Below are 14,269 nucleotides of genomic sequence, written 5' to 3'. Positions count from 1 at the left end.
AGAGGAACACAGGATTGTGGCATAGTTGAAGTTGGAAGCGACCTCTGGAGATCATCTGGTTCAAACTGCTGCTCAAAGAGGGGGTCAGCTGGACTAGTTGCTCAGGACTATGTCTTGTTTGGTTTTGATTTCTCAATGGACAATTTACAACCTCTCTGAGCAATCTATTCCAGTATTTGACCACGTTCACAGTAAAAAAAAGCATTTTCTTGCATTTAGACAGAATTTTCTTGTATTTCGGTTTGTACTGATTTTCTCTTGTCCTGTCACTGAGCATCAGTAAGAAGGGTCTGGTTCCACTTTTTCTACATCATTGTGTCAGGTATTTATACATGTGGATAAAATCTACCTTGAGCTTTCTTCTCAGGCTGAGCAGTTGCAGCTGTCTCAGCCTCCCCTTCTATGAAGGATACTCCAGTCCCGTAATCACTTTCCTGTCCCTCTGCTGGACTCGCTCCAGTGAGCCTGTCTCTCTTCTGTACTGAAGAGCCCAGATACCTCACGACTGCAGAGCAGAGGGGAAGGGTCACCTCCTCAGCCTGCTGGCAGTGCTCTTCCTAATGCAGCCCAGGATGCTTTTGTCCTCTTCAGCTGGAAGAGCATATGCCTTTAAAGCTCACGGCACCCAGTTGCAATGGATCCTCTGATCATAACCATCTGTCATATCAAGGGATTGATGACCGAAAAAATAGTGAAGTTGTTGTTGTCTCGTAATAGAAATCAGTGTTATCAAAGGAAACTGTGTGTTTTTTTCTGTGCTGGGAAAAAATCATCCCTATCTAACCTTCCGCTTGGAAAAAGCCAAGTATCTTGGGTACTTACATAGGCTCTGTCACTGGTATTGGTGCCTTACGATCCATATCCCTATAAGTCCAGTAAGATGTGGGTGTGATCAAGTGTTTTACAGTTGAAGAATTGAAGGCAAAGAGAAAAACAGGGTGTGAAACAGGTGAGATTATCCAGTGTAGACACTAGAGAGTGGTGCCCGGCTTTGAAATACCAAATGAGTTTTGCTCATTGTAGGTGCTCTGAACTCAAATCCGGAGCTCTCCAGGATGGAGCTCTTCTGTCTCTATGAAAGCCCGGTGTTGGCAAGGCTGAATGATTCAGAGTTTAATTCATTCCTAAGTCCATTGGGATCCAGAAACAAGTCATTTCACTTCTTGCTCCCAGGGAGAGCAGGATACTGTACTCAGATTTTGCTTAATGCTCTTCTAGAGGAGGAGGGTGCTTGAAACATCCAGTAGCAGCTGCTGCTTTTTTTAAAGAACGCAGCTGCAACGATGGTGGCTTTTTCTTTTGGATTAATTAGTTACATAATAGAATATGTAAATAAGCATTGCAATAGAAACCAAGATCGCTTTGAGGTATTGTTTCTTCTTGACTACTGGGGCTATTATAGTCTCTACAGATAGTCAACAGGGAAAATGAAAGACCTGTGTGTAATTCTCTGTACTGGAGGAGCCTGGTTTGAACCCATCTTGTGGCTGGGAAGTGTGCCCTAACTGCTAACTGGTAGGCTGCTCCATAACCGGGTTGTTTTCCAAGTTTGGAGGAAAAGCAGAAAGAGTGTGAGCTTGCAGCTTGTGTGATTCAGCATGCCAGGAAGACAGGCAGCTCCATTTCCCTCTTGGCGTTTTGGTGAGAAGCCTAGCCTGGTTGCTTGTGTTGGTGTGTAAAGCCACATGGGTTAACATCCGTCACCTCAGCATTCTCACTGAGGGAGGACGTGTGGTGGGGACAGCAGGGATATTCGTGAGGGTGCTGGTGGGCTATGAGGGCCAGGAGCGTGGGGCTGTCACTGTCGGAGCAGTGCTTGAGGTGGCAGAGGAGAGAAGGAAAAAGAAATCCCTGCAATTGCAAACAAGTATTTCTGAGTGTAGTGGCTTGCTCCACTCCTCACTGTCAGCTGTCCATTCAAGCTGCCACTGTCAGCTGCCTCTCCAACAAGAGGGAGGGGAAAATGGACAAGCTGGACAAGCTCCTAGCCCACCCCAGCACCTGGGAAGTGGCTGGAGTTAATGGAGAAGAGAAGGCGGGTAAACAGAGGAAAAGCTGGTTTGTGCTCATTGTTTATTAGTATAAGCAAATCCATTCTCAAGCATTACGCGTCTTGCCCCTTTCCTTCAAAGGAGGGGAGAGGGAGGAGAAGGAGATGGAGTGGAGGTGGTTCAAAGGAACAATTAGGACTATCAAGGAAGAAGGCAAGGGAAGTAAAGGAATTAAGAGGAATGCTGCTTTGTTTCTGCAAGTTACCTTGCATCTGCTGACCTGCATGTGGGGGTGGCGTGCATGTCTGGATGTTCACACTCGAGGGCCAGTGAGAAGAAATGCAAATGAACTCTCTTTCATCTCAAGTTATTATAATTTCATTTAACCTGCATCTGATTGCTCCTGCAGATTAGTTGATGGTGAGGCTGCAAGCCAAGCCTTCCCACAAATGCAAACCAAATCTGTAGAGGAGCTGAACAGGGATCCTGGGATGCCACTCCTATTAAGCAGTGTTCCAGCCTCTTTATATGAGGGAATGCCCTCTGGTTCTTTCTTAGAAGAGGATATATTTGTTAAAAGGTTTATAAGTAAGTTTTCTGTCCTTTGCTGTAGTTGTATATACCGATGTACAAGATTTGAGTTAGTACTGCAAGAAGAACTAAAAAGCAGTGTTACTAACTTGTAATATGTGATAATACTTTAAAACTTCTCATTATGAGGTCATCTGGATGGGTCAGGATCTGAATGTTTAGTAGAAATAAAAAATAAGTTCCCAGTCCTTGAGTTGAAAGGGAATGTTTAACTATGCCTTTTGTGCCCCACTGAAAAAAAACTAAGAAGGCAATGAGAAATAACTCTCATTTTAATAATTTATTTCCAATGTCTTTGTGCGTAAGCCTCTCTGAGTTCTGTGTGTTTGAGTAATTTCTTGAACAACTTAAGGCTTTTTGGTGAATGGCACAGTGTAAGAAGAAGTTGTAAAAGGAAACAGTACAGGTAGGAAAAATAAACTTTATTGACCTGCCAACTCTTGAAACAGTTTTGGGTACCTGGGGCTGACCCTCAGGAGAAAAGGGACCATGCGGTGCCAGAAGAGCAGCCTTGGAGCTGTAGTCAGCACTGTGTCATGGTGAGGACAGTAATTTTACACCTTTGTCACTTTGCTTTCTCAGAGTATGTCCATAAAATAAACGTTCTGCTGCAGGGACCATTTAAGGGGCAGTGGAAAGAGTTTAACAAAATTGGGTGTTAAGGGTAGGGAGAGGGCTCTTCCCCTGACCCCGTTCCTACTGTCTCTCATCACTCTAGGGCTGCAGTCTCCAGTGCAGCAGCTGGGTGATTGTCATGTGGTCTTTTGGCTGGAAACTTTCTTGTCCCCTTTCCCTCAAATAAAGATGTTCCATGAATACAGCTAACTATAATTACATAGTATATACACTATATATACTTGCATAAATATATACATGTAAACTAATTCTGGTTGAGGTCTTGCTGCAACTTATCCAATCGTTGGGTGAGAAATGGAATGAGCTGCAATACAGTGGTGTGGCTCACTGAGGTACTGCGTCCTCTCAGCGTCCACTGAGCCACCTCACACAAAAGCTATTATGCTGATGGTGCCAAGTTCTGGGTTTATAAACTCACGGTTGCGACCATCTGGACTCATTAGAGTTTGCCAGGCACTTTGGTAAGAACAAAGGGCGTTTGGTGTACTACCCAAATTCCAACTTGGTAATTACAGAGTGTCTTTTGGAATACCAGGGATATTGGCGATTCCTCCTGCCTTAGTCTCTCAGTTATTTGCTGTACTGCTGTATTACTGACCTGTTCCTTCCCAGGTGCTATTGCATCCCACTTGCCACAGGAATTTACTCACTGCTTCCCTCTTTTCCTTGTGCTGTAAAGTTGTAAAGGGCTCTGGGACCTGCCTGCCTAACAGGCACTGCACAACTGTGTGAGAAGATACCAATGTCAGTAAACCAGGTAGGTGTGTGGGGTGGCTGGGGCTGACCCTGCCATGGGAGAGACAAGTGGGGCTGCAGGAGTCACAGTTAGAAGTGTCATGCCCACCTCTTGCTCCCCCAAGGCTTCTGGTGGTGCATTAGACAGCAGAGTGCACTGGCAGCCCAGAGGGAAGGTGTGCATCTACTCTTTGCTCCCCTTGTGTCTCTGGGAGCCCTGAGAAGTTAGTTGTCTCTGAGGGAGGGGTTCCCCAGGTCAGTGTATTGCTTATCAGTCTCTACATTAAGGCTGTTGATTGTATTTACCTGCTGAGAGAATTAATCCTGGAGCAACATTCTCAGCAAATCCCTCAGCCACACACCATTAACTGTAGGCCTGCCAGGCAGTCTGGGGAATTGCTGCCAGCGCCCATCTGTCTTAGGAAGCCAAAAAGAGCATTTCGTGGCCTTCTGGGGTTGGCCCATTCCCTTCTACCCCTTTTGCCCATTTGTGGAGCCGGCTGTAGAGGGGGAAACCCTTGTTCTCCCGGTAGATGTAGACACCAGTGATGGCGTTCCACTGGGGGCTTGGCTGGACGTCCTCCACTGGGAACTCCTGCACCAGTTCCTTCTCCTCCTTGTCCAGAGCCACAAATCCAAAGAATTGCTTCACGTTCTTGGCTGCCAGGATCCTGGAGTGGACCTCGGCTGTGCGTCGGAAGAGCTTGTCCTCATTGGAGCGATACTGGGCCCAGTAAGCCTCCTGCCGGTAGCTCAACGGTGAGCAGCAGTGCTTCAGGCACTTGGTGAGGAAAACCAGGACTGCAACGATGCCAATGAGCAGCCAGCCGAAGAGCTGAGAGAGAAGAGAGAGGCTGCATTAGGTCATGGCAAGGCGGTCTTACCCACTGTGTGGCTTTCTTGCTGGCATGCCTACCTGGGACTCGTATCTCAGCCTCCGCGCTACGTCGTCCCTGTACTTGGTGAGGTTTGCAGGTACGTCTTTACAGGGGAACCTGGCCAGCACTTCAGCCCCATGGTCAGCTGGAAACTTGTCCAGGGAGGACGGCCTGACAAACTCGCTGAGCGCGCAGATGTAAGCCTCCCCACGCAGCAGCGAGATGACTGACCAGGTCACGGGTGCCACAGCTGCCCGGCCCATGATGGAGCCAAAAAGGAGGAATGTGGCAGCAGCAGAGAAGTTCTTGGTGCCGCGCTTGTGGCACTCAGCCACCAGGTTCCAGGTGTGGTTGTTCAAGATGACACCAATAAGGAAGAGGGCCAGGGCTGGGACACCAATAGCAGCTAGCCCGTAGATGTAGTTGCGGGCAGGGGAGCAGGGGCAGTTGAAGGCGAAGACTGAGAAGAGCTCCTCACTGCCCACTGTGCCTAGAGCTACCAAACCATTGAAGATCATCACATCTTTGCTCTTGAAGAACAATGAAAGGAAGCGGAAGTTTTCAGCGATGAGGGCAGCCATCTCATCCCAGGTGTGGGAGCTGGTGTGTACTGCAGTGGGGGGCCGTGCTGGACCACCTCTCGGCACCGAGGGACACGATGCAGGGTGAAATGGCCTTGGGCTGGCTGGAGTGCAAAGGGCTGCTCCGGCAGCGTGGCACCTTCACTGCTCTCCCTTCCTCCTGCCTGGTGTCTTAGCCTCTGGAGCTGGTTGCTGGTACCAGGGATATTTCTAAAGAAGCCAAAGGGGGATTCAGCCTAAGCAACGTGTCAGTCATTGCATTTTCCCACTAAGCTCTCCAAAAGCATCTCTGCAGCAAAGATTACCAATGGGGCAGCTGTTATTTGCGTATTTGTTGTCTTCTCTTTGGTTTTAGTCACCGTCCGCAGAAGCGATTACTGGTCAGCGTTGCTGCCGGACACTTGATGATCTCCCAAGCCTACAACAAAGGAGGACGTCATGTTACTGGGGAAACTGGACTGGAATGCTGGTACTGGGATGTGTCCCCAGCCCTGTCACTGACTCATGCTAGCCCAGGCACGCGTGGCACATGCGAGCTGGTGCTGTTCTCCCTTGCAAGTGCTGTGGGTGTTACCTCCTTCTTTAGACCTGATGAGTTAATATCTAATAATAGGTGAAGGCACATCAGGGAGGCAACAAGAGGTACTGTGAGATGGCCCAGCAGGTCTGTGAGCAGGGGGATGGAGAAGAGTGAGGGGATACTGAGGGGCTCTTGCTACCTGCAGGAGAAGTTAACTTCCTGGGAAACTGAAGCTTGTCTTGATGACCCAGGATATAAACACCAAATGCCAATAGAGCAGGTTCAGCAATTATGTAGGAGTTCTTGCTAGGATTAGGTGTGGCAAGATCATCTCCCCCACAGCTGGTTGACATAACCGTACTCACCGTCCTGGCCCACAGTTCTCGCTCAGCCTCTACTTAGCGGCCTGAATTCAGGTCTCTTGACCAGTACACCTCGATGCCAAAGATGCACTCCACTGCCCTTCACCTGTGTTGCTTCCTGCAGTCCCAGCTCCCAGTACAACCTTGGTTATACTGGGATGCCTGCCTTGTTGTCAGGGCTGTGTTGTATGCAGGCAGTCAGGACCAAGCAGGGGAAAGCACATGCCCTTTCCTTGAAGGACTGGAAAAAGATTGGGTGGGTCTATCCTTGCCCTCTGCAGTGATGCCCCTTCCTCCATGCCACTTGCATGCTGCATTTCATTAATTTCTTAGTTGACTTTCCATCTGCATCCCCACAGAGTCCCATCTCAGGAGGCCCTAAGCATCTTGCTAGCTCTGGGAGCCCTCACCTGTGTGATGAAACCCGCTGGCCTCAGGGAAACTGCTGTCACCGGGGTTTGTTGGAGACAGGAAGGACCTGGGCGCCTGACTAACTGTCACTGTCGGCTTGCACAGTGCTGGCAGCATCAGTGCACATCCGGGGCTGCCACGGAGGCCTGACCCACAGCAAGGCTGCCCTGGAATCTGCCTCTGTGCTGGCATCTCCCAGCAAGGCTTCCCCAGGGCAGCCCCAGCTGTGGGGAAAAGGCTGCAGTGACATTTGTGCAGAGGAGACAAAGGCGGCTTAATCCTTAGTTTCTTCTTCAAGGTTTGCTCATACACTGTGCTTTAAATCACTCCTGTGCTTTGGTTCATATGCTGCCTCGTCAGATCCTGTTTTATCCTTTTTCTCTGCGGGGCAGCAGAGGGGAATGAGGGCAGAAATTTGGCCTCTGTTCCGTGTTGTGTCTAACCCATGGCAATCCCTTTAAAGTCATGCTGTGATGTTGCTGAGTTCAAAAACAAACAGCCCTTAATGTCTTCCTGCATCTTCCCAGTTTTCCATATGCAAAGCTCCCCTGGCAAAGGACATGGGCCGGATGGAAACTGCAGCCAGGTGATGGGGAGCCAGGACCCAGCTCCAGCTGTGCCTTTTGTGGTATACCATGTTTGCAGCCAGATGCTAAACCTGCAAACTTGTTCTAGTGTGTGGCATTCAAAACCCTGTTATTAGAGTTACCAGCAAATAGCCTTGATAAACCAAGCCCTATGACCTTCCTGACTGTCTCTGGCAGCTGGGAAAGCAAAAATAAGAGGAGCTGGCAAAAGGGAGCATGCCATTTTGGGGTGGTTACCCTTTCTCGGCTTGGTGGTTACGGTGCCTGTATAGGGGTAGGAGGGGAAGGGAAAAGTTGTGCATAGATAATTTTTTTTTTATCTGTCTATGTTAAAGTCTAGCCTTAAAGCATGCATGAAAGCAAGAAAAAAATGAAATCACTTACTTGAAAAGTTGTTGAAATTAGTTCTGGAGGCTTCTCTGCTCCTCATGTGGTTTTTGCTTGGGCTTTGGCTGTGGGGGGTCCCGGCAACACGTGAGGCTGTGCAGAAGTGGGGACGTGGCTGAGCCTGGCCTGATGGGTGAAGCAAAAGCTGATGAAAACAGCTTTAGGAGTTTAGCAGCTTCCTTTTTCAGTCTGCAATGTGCCTCGACTTTTGGGAGGAGGGAGGAGGTGGTTCTTGGGCCCTGTACTTGGGTGGGGCAAAGAGCAGGCGCTTGGCTTCTGCTGGGTGCAGGGCTGAGGTTGTGCCTTTAAAATGAAAAAAAAAAAAAAGGAAGGGAAAGGAAAGGCTGAGAATGAGTCACTGGAAAAGGCACATCGTTCTTTTTCAGACCCGCGATGCAGCTGTGCAAGGGCTGGCTGAGACAGCCCCGGTTTTGCCTGGAGGATGGGAGCGATGAGGTGCCTCGCTGAAATGCACAGGGCAAATGCTGGGGGCAGATACAGCCCCCGTGGTCCCCGGGGGATGCTGACGGAGAAGCCCTTGTCCCACTTTGAGAGGCAGAAACTGCTGCTTTTGTGCATGGGAGCCAGCTGAGCCAGTGGGAATACACCGGCCTGGCTGGGTTTTCTGGAGAAGCAGGACTCCGCTGTCATGGAGCTCTGCGGAGCAGCCAGGTTTCGCTTCCCATTCCTGGGACTGAGCAGAGGGACTGCTGCGAGGTGTGGTGGGGGCTGAGTGGGGCTGGGAGAGCCGTGTGTACGGGGCTGGGCGCAGCCTGGGATGTGGCCCGCTCAGTGCATTCCTGCCTTGCTTTTCCGCTTCCTCTGCGGAACGAAGCCTGTGAGGCAGCTGAGCACACTTTCCCCTTGCATTGCTCCCTCCTCTCCGCCATCTGTCCCTTGGCTCCAGCTCCCGCCCAGCCTGTTGCAGAGGCTGGAGGCCTCCATCCTTCTTCCCCAGCTTCCTTGTCACTGTGTCCCCAGGGTTAAACTCAGCCCTCCCCAGAGGATGTCTTCAGCACAGGCTAATCTTCAGCAACACCCACATTCCTCTCTGCCTGGAAGAAAGCTAAGCTTAGCCCAGCATCAGCAGTTCAGCTGGGATTTTTGGACTGAGTCCTTCTTCTTACCCCCACATCCTCGGGCGGGATTTTGCAGCTCCCAGGTGTTTGGGTGCGGTGAATCTCTTGGCGCTCCCACACCTCTATGTCTGCCCGGGACTGGCTCCCCTCCCGGGCTCGGCTGTGGCCCCTGGGGCTCGCTCTGTGCTTCTGGCTCTGCTGCTGCCCAGGCTCAGCACCAGGACTGCAGCCCAGCTGAAATCGCAGGGGCCACGTCAGATTCCCTAGTGAGGGATCTCCTCCGAAGGCGGTGAAAGAGGTCCCCAAATCCAGAAAAGCGAGGAATGCTGCCTGCTCTGCAGGGACTCTGTGACTGCTGAAACTGCTGCGCAGAAACAAAGCTCTGATCCTCCAACTCTAAATTTAGAGTGCAAAAGCTTCTCTTTGCAAATGCACGTTGTTTTTTGGTACCTGAAAGGCTGTGCTGTGGAGCCGGACAGCCCTGCGTGCTGGTTGTGGTTGTGGGGACTGAGTGTACCTTTCTCCGTGAGCCCTTGACAGTGCTGAACTGCAAATAATAGAGATGAAACCGCCTTTATCTTTTAATCTCCTTTGCTTTGTAAATCAGGTTTTGTGGCTATTAATTTCTGGGCATGTGCCTTAATTAAAGTTTGGGGAGGTGAAGATTAATGATAGTTCTGTGTCACAGTCCTTTCCCCTGGGAGTCAGCCAGAGTCAGCCTGCCCTTGACTATGGGCTTGCTAAGGTGCTCTCACAGCAGCTCAGAGGATTTCCCTGTCATTTTGGTCCTTTGTTCTCTCTTTCCCACTGCCTCTGTGGAATTACACACTGATAGTTAAGGTTTATGTAAATGACAGTCACCTCAGTTGCCAGCCAGCCATAATGTTGATTTGAACAAGAACGCAGCAGCAGAAATTTCAAGGGGACGAGCATTTTGAAAGAGATGTGCCAAGGGTAAAACTCTCTCAAAAGTGATTTTCCTTCTGCCTCTGGGTAGTAAAATTAGGGCCACCAGGGAATGTTCTTCTGGGCTGTGATTTCCTCCGTGAGAGTCTTCGTCCTATCATCCTCAAATTCTGTGGAAATGGGCAGCCACCTGGTGTTGCATAAGGTCAGTGGTGCTTCCACAGCTTCTCCTACAAAAGCCAGGACCGGTTCGCCGCTGGCCATTGCACACCAGCCAAAAGTCCCGGATCGCATGGCCTCAGCACCCCAGGCTTGGCCTAGGGTCCCCCCCAATCCACTGCATTCAAATAAAGAAACACAACTTTTATAACAAACAGCTTTTATAACTCCTTATGACTGAACACGGAGCTTGAACATTAAGCCTGAATTATTTATTTGGCTCTTTAAACAAACACCTAGGTGGATTTTTAATGTCAATGTTTTTGTCAGGCGAGAAATCTAGGTAGAATTGCAATAATGAACTGTCCTGCAGCAAATTTGTGGCAGGGGGTTGGCCTGGCCCCTGCCCTCCGTGCTGGTGAGTGATAGTGAGGCTTGTTCAGCCTAGGGAAGAGAAGGCTCCAGAGACACCTTCGAGCAGCCTCCCAGTACTGAAAGGGGGCTACAGGAGAGCTGGGGAGAGGCTTTTTATCTGGGAGTGCAGGGATAGCAAGAGGGGTAACAGTTTGAAGCTGAAAGAGGGGAGATTTCGATTAGATATCAGGAAGAAATTTTTTACTGTGAGGGTGGTGAGGCACTGGCCCAGGTTGCCCAGGGGTGTCGTGGATTCCCCATCCCTGGAGGTGTTCCACGCCAGGTTAGATGAGGCTTTGAGCACCTTGACTGAGTGTGAGGTGTCCCTGCCCATAGCAGCGCAGTTGTATCTGGATAATCTTTAAGATCCCTTCCAATACAAACCATTCTCTGATTCTATGATTTTATGATAGCTATTCTCCTTGTCTAGACACCGCTTCAAGGAGCATCTCTTTGCGCTCCTCACTGAATAGTACCTGGGACACTGAGCCACACTGTTCCCCTCATGTGTATTGCAATATGGGATGCCCCATCACTAGCTTGTTGCTTGGATAAAATTTATTTTAAGAGTCCTCATGGCCTGGAAGCTGTGTGTGTCTGTGGGCATGTAGCATGTGAAGGAGTAATGGGGAGACTTCGGGTGTTTCACAGCTTGGCATGAGAAAGGGGGACCCCCAGCTGTTTCCCCACCAGGGAAATTTTAATACTGCTTAAACCCATGCACGATGCCTAGTGCTTAGCATATGGTAAAAGGAAGGAAGTATTTGCACATCAAGTAGCATCTGCCTTGGCAACCGCTGCAACACAAACCCGGTGCTTGGGGGTGTGGGGTGCATGGCACATCGACTTGGACAATATATTGCGCCCCTCAGTGTCCCTGGGGCTTGTCCATCACGGCTTTGGGTAGCTGCCCCGTGCAGCACAAAACTTCTTGCTTGAAATACCAGTGCGGTAGGACTGGATGTGGGAGCAGATGGGCTTGCACTGACACCACTGACTCCTTTGGGTGCCTGAGCCCCTGCAGCCACCATGGTGCTGGGCTTGGCCCCTGCCCAGCTCAGACATCCACCTGCCTGCCCTCTGTGGTTCCTCTCCCAAAAGCCTCCACAGGCCCCAGTGCTCCCTCACACTCGGCTGTAGTAGGCAGCTACCTCCTTTCGGGGCACGAGGGGGTGCACAGGGGGCTGCCCTTCGCCTGCCCAGCTGTTGTGGCTGGGGAGGGTGGGCGCATGGAGGTGCAGCGGAGGCTTGCATCGGTGCCAGCTCTTCAGGGCCAAGTTCATGGTGCCCTGGTCAGTGATGCCCAAGAGCTTTCTGGTGGTTTCCCCTGCATCTGTAGAGGCTTCCCTGGGCTGGTGACAGTGAGCAGCTGCCAGGTCCGTGCTCATGGCTTCGAAGAATTGTTGGATGCAGACCTTGGCGAAGCTCCTGGCGTGCTCCGTGCAGGTCTCGTCAAACAGCTTGCGTTCGATGTCAATGTAGTGGGACCAGTATCTGCTCTTCAGGAAGGCAGCTTGGGTGAAGCAGGGCCGGAGGGATCTGACCAAAAAAGCCAGCATGGTCATCAGCAGCACAAAGCACCAGCCCAGAGCCTGTGGGGAGGAGGGGAGAACCAGGCCTGTCACCAGCAGGCAGAGCATGTGCTTGACACTTCCAACCAGCTGACAGGAGCCCCCCAGGGCCGTGACTGAGCCTGGCTCCCCTTTGGGCTTCTTGACAGTGAGCTGCATTTACATTGCAAAGCTGGACAAGGAGACCCAGTCGATGTACTGCTTCAGTGCATTTGCACCAAAATTTTATTCGATGCACCCACATAGGCAGCACCTCTCTGCTTCTCGTCATGTGTGGGTGGCATCAGCAGGCAGTGACCATAAGTAACACCAGACTGAGTCCTGCACCAGCCCTCAGTCCTGCCTCTGATACCTGAGTCTGGGATAGTCCGTGTCCTCTGACTCACAGATAACATTGTTCCAGATACTCCCCGGATTTAAGCAGCTGTCTAACACTTTTCTCGAGCTGCGGGGCTTGGTAACATCTATCATGGGTGAGCAGAGGTGACAGGCTCCCCTGGTAATGGGGTCTGACAGGAAGGGAGAAATGAGGGCAGAGCCAGGACCAGTCTATCTTGTTCATGATCCGTCTCTGCTCAGGCTGCCATTGGGCTGTGCTGGCAGAGCTTTTGAGGGTGAACAGCACTGTAAATGCAGACACATAAAAGAGCACCTGGGAGTGGAGTGTTTCAGTGGCACCTCTTCTTTTGCAGCTTCCAGTGCTTCCTAGCAGCTGGTAATGGGAGTCTACCCAGGAAAAATCTGCTTTGTGTCTTTGGAGAAGTCCCTGTGCCTCCATTTCTTTTAAACTAGGGATAATAATTCCTGTCTGCCCTAAGGGGGTCAGAGAAACAAGCTGCTTTTAAACAGAGGTACATGAGTGACCAGAGTCGGTCAGATCATCCTGTCTCCAACATGGCCAGAAGCAGAGACTTTGAGAGAAATTACAAGGACAAACGGGTAGAGGCACTTCTTCATTTGAGGTTTGCTGCGACGGTTAATAAACATGTGCTGGCTGTTTCCATGCAAGTGGCACGGGCAAGTAGCATAGATGGTTATCAGGCCATTGCTTGTACATGTTACAATAAGCAGCAAGAGAAACTGTGGGCAACTGATGGGTTACAGAATGGAGTGACAGGCCACCAACCACAGAGTGACATCCACATCAGCCCCTTCTGAACTTGATCTAAAGAAATTTCTGCACACAGCTTGGCCCTGTATTGCTGCCCTGCACCCCCCAGCTGCCCAGGCAGGAGGGGGGACCAAATTATCAGGATGGCCTACAGCTTCAGTCTCTGCCACACTAGGATGCAGACTCAGCTCCCTGGGGATGAGTCTGAACACCTTATACCCCTGCAAAATCATGAGTCTGTTCTCCTGCAGCTTGATTTCAACAAGAGGATTCCCTAGAGGGAAGAGCTAAGGCTCGTGGTACCTAAACCCCAGCCACCAGCAGGCGCACAGCCATGATGCCTCTTACCTGTGAGATGCAGCGCAGGTACCTGGTGGCCACTTCATTTGTGATGAGCTCCTGTCCATCATAGATCTCTTTGCAGGGGATGCGGGCGAGGATTCGCTCCATCTCCCCTTGGGAGAGGCTGGGATGGCTGGCATTGCCCAGGGTCTCCACAGGCACTGCGGTGCAGAAAGCACAGATGATGCACTTGCCGTCCAGCAGTGTCACTGAGACCCAAACCACAGGGGCGATCATGGCCCTCTGCGCCATGGAGCAGAACATGTAGCGCAAGACCGCCGGGTCCTTCCCTCGCTGGCCCTGGGGTCGCCTCCACTCCTCTGCCAGCATGGAGACATTGTTGTTCAGCACGAAGCCGAGCAGAAACAAGATGAGGGGGGGCACCAGGAGGATGCCCAGCCCATAGGCCAGGTTATAGCGTGGCAGGCAGGGGCAGTTGAAATCGAAGGCTGAGTACATCTGGGCGCTGGCAAGGGCCATGATCCCACAGATACCACTCATGAAGGACTCTTGGTTGGACTGGAGGAACTGGAAGATCATCCGAAACTTGTCCATCTTCCTTTGATGTGATTCCTCCCCCTACTGAGGTCCAAGCTATGGCCTTGGTTTACTTTGTTCTTTCAGTCCCCCCTTCAAAGAGGGGCATCAACAAGTCTCTGTGCAGTTCACTGATTCATTCATGCACTCTTACAGCCCCAATATTTAGAGCAGAAAAATAAAATATTTATTTCTGCTGTCTTTTCTCCTTGCAAAACTTCAGCGTTTGCTCCCTCCTGCTCTTCTTCAAGTCTGTGGGACCTGGGTTGTTTCTGATTTGTTAAACCAGGCTTTGTTCTTCTCCACATTCCCATTTCTGCAGTCTCCGGGTCACCAATCCCCTTGGCTGGAAGGTGCAGGTGTTACCATGGCTGTGCCCTTCCAAGAGCAATCTGTGCGCTGGACGCTGGACAGAAAGGGAAGTTGACTGATGGGCCTCTCTTTGCAAATGCAGGAGGAGGATGCTCCTCC

General features: G+C 50.8%; 2 protein-coding genes across 3 annotated transcripts; both read right to left on the bottom strand.

The window, feature by feature from the left end:
• Positions 1–79: 79 nt before the first annotated feature.
• CALHM2 (calcium homeostasis modulator family member 2) lies at positions 80–8,961 on the bottom strand. Of its 2 annotated transcripts, none has more exons than XM_009555580.2 (4): positions 8,807–8,961; positions 7,677–7,982; positions 4,870–5,830; positions 80–4,788 (listed from the first exon to the last, which is right to left on the bottom strand). In XM_009555580.2, exons 3-4 carry the CDS (start codon positions 5,410–5,412, stop codon positions 4,372–4,374), a joined length of 960 nt encoding a protein of 319 aa, XP_009553875.2. In that variant the 5' UTR covers positions 5,413–5,830; positions 7,677–7,982; positions 8,807–8,961; the 3' UTR covers positions 80–4,371. The 2 variants fall into 2 exon arrangements, with proteins under 2 accessions (XP_009553875.2, XP_053927645.1); XM_054071670.1 differs by having other exon boundaries at positions 7,677–7,805.
• Positions 8,962–11,361: 2,400 nt separating this feature from the next.
• Positions 11,362–13,816, bottom strand: CALHM1 (calcium homeostasis modulator 1). Its single transcript, XM_009555756.2, has 2 exons — positions 13,268–13,816; positions 11,362–11,829 (listed from the first exon to the last, which is right to left on the bottom strand). Exons 1-2 carry the CDS (start codon positions 13,814–13,816, stop codon positions 11,362–11,364), a joined length of 1,017 nt encoding a protein of 338 aa, XP_009554051.2.
• Between the last annotated feature and the right edge of the window lie 453 nt (positions 13,817–14,269).

The sequence above is a fragment of the Cuculus canorus genome, chromosome 7, assembly GCF_017976375.1.
Source record: "Cuculus canorus isolate bCucCan1 chromosome 7, bCucCan1.pri, whole genome shotgun sequence".
In the NCBI taxonomy this organism is placed as follows: Eukaryota; Metazoa; Chordata; class Aves; order Cuculiformes; family Cuculidae; genus Cuculus; species Cuculus canorus.
Note: the sequence above shows the minus strand (reverse complement) of the source record. Positions and strands in the feature narration are given on the sequence as shown.

Coding starts and splice junctions, on each gene's coding strand:
- CALHM1 (XM_009555756.2), bottom strand. CDS start 13,816: ATGGACAAGTTTCGGATGATCTTCCAGTTCCTCCAGTCCAACCAAGAG. Junction 11,830..13,267: donor ACCTGCGCTGCATCTCACAG/GTAAGAGGCATC, acceptor TCCTCCCCACAG/GCTCTGGGCTGGTGCTTTGT.
- CALHM2 (XM_009555580.2), bottom strand. CDS start 5,412: ATGGCTGCCCTCATCGCTGAAAACTTCCGCTTCCTTTCATTGTTCTTC. Junction 4,789..4,869: donor GGCTGAGATACGAGTCCCAG/GTAGGCATGCCA, acceptor CTTCTCTCTCAG/CTCTTCGGCTGGCTGCTCAT.